The sequence below is a fragment of the Geospiza fortis genome, unplaced genomic scaffold (assembly GCF_000277835.1).
Source record: "Geospiza fortis unplaced genomic scaffold, GeoFor_1.0 scaffold567, whole genome shotgun sequence".
Taxonomy (NCBI): Eukaryota; Metazoa; Chordata; class Aves; order Passeriformes; family Thraupidae; genus Geospiza; species Geospiza fortis.
The window spans coordinates 52,865-53,682 of NW_005054730.1; the positions used below are offsets into that span (position 1 = coordinate 52,865).

General features: G+C 64.1%; 1 protein-coding gene across 1 annotated transcript in view; it reads right to left on the reverse strand.

The window, feature by feature from the left end:
• Positions 1-818, reverse strand: part of IGSF9 (immunoglobulin superfamily member 9) — a 19,508-nt gene that overhangs the window by 8,238 nt on the left and 10,452 nt on the right. The window contains exons 14-15 of the mRNA XM_031065297.1: positions 684-818; positions 508-553 (exon numbers count right to left, since the gene is read on the reverse strand). Of these exons, the coding sequence (XP_030921157.1) occupies positions 508-553; positions 684-818 (181 nt within the window). The remainder of the gene's footprint in view (positions 1-507; positions 554-683) is intronic.

Below are 818 nucleotides of genomic sequence, written 5' to 3' on the forward strand. Positions count from 1 at the left end.
AGCTGCAGCACCCCCAGCCGTGCTGCTCCTGCATTTCCTGAGCTTTTCTGCAGCCAAAACTGCCCGGAGGGAGCTCGCGAGGGCAGCACCTCGCTCCTAACGCCCTTGGGCAGGGCGGGGCTGTCCCCAGCTTGTCCCTGTGCCCCCACAGCTGGTGGCAGAGGGATGATGAGGAGCGCAGTGGGATGGGACAGGGAGAGGCATAGCCAGAAGTGGGACAGGGAGGAAAAGGGATGGAGGGGAGCATGACATGGAGAGGGTGGGGAGTGTGGCATGGCCAGGGGTGGGATAGGGAGGGAATGGGATGTGGAGGAGCATGGCATGGCAAGAGAGGGACAGGGAGGGAGTGTGGCATGGCATGGCATGGCATGGCATGGCATGGCATGGCATGGCAGGACAGGGAGGGAATGTGGCATGGTGGGAATAGGACAGGGAGGGAGTGGGATGGAAGGACCATGGCAGTGACACGGCAGGACAAGCAGGGAGCGTGGCAATGACGTGACTTACTGTGGAGGTGGAAGCTTCTTGCTGGGGGAGAAGACGAGTGGTGGATCTGGAAGGCCATGAGAACACAGGGGGATCGCACGGCGAGCAACTCAAAACGTGATGAGGAGGAGGAGATGGCGGCACCCACTCGGTCCCCACCCAGGCTGGCCTGTCCCCTGTCCCCTGTCCCCGGGTACCTTGGCGGCGCTTGCGGACGCGCGCGGCGCGGCGCCGGTTCATGATGCAGGCGGCCATGGTGCTGAAGATGACGGCCACGCTGAGGAAGCAGATCCCACCAATGACCCCTGCCAGCACCGGCTGTGGCGGGGGCG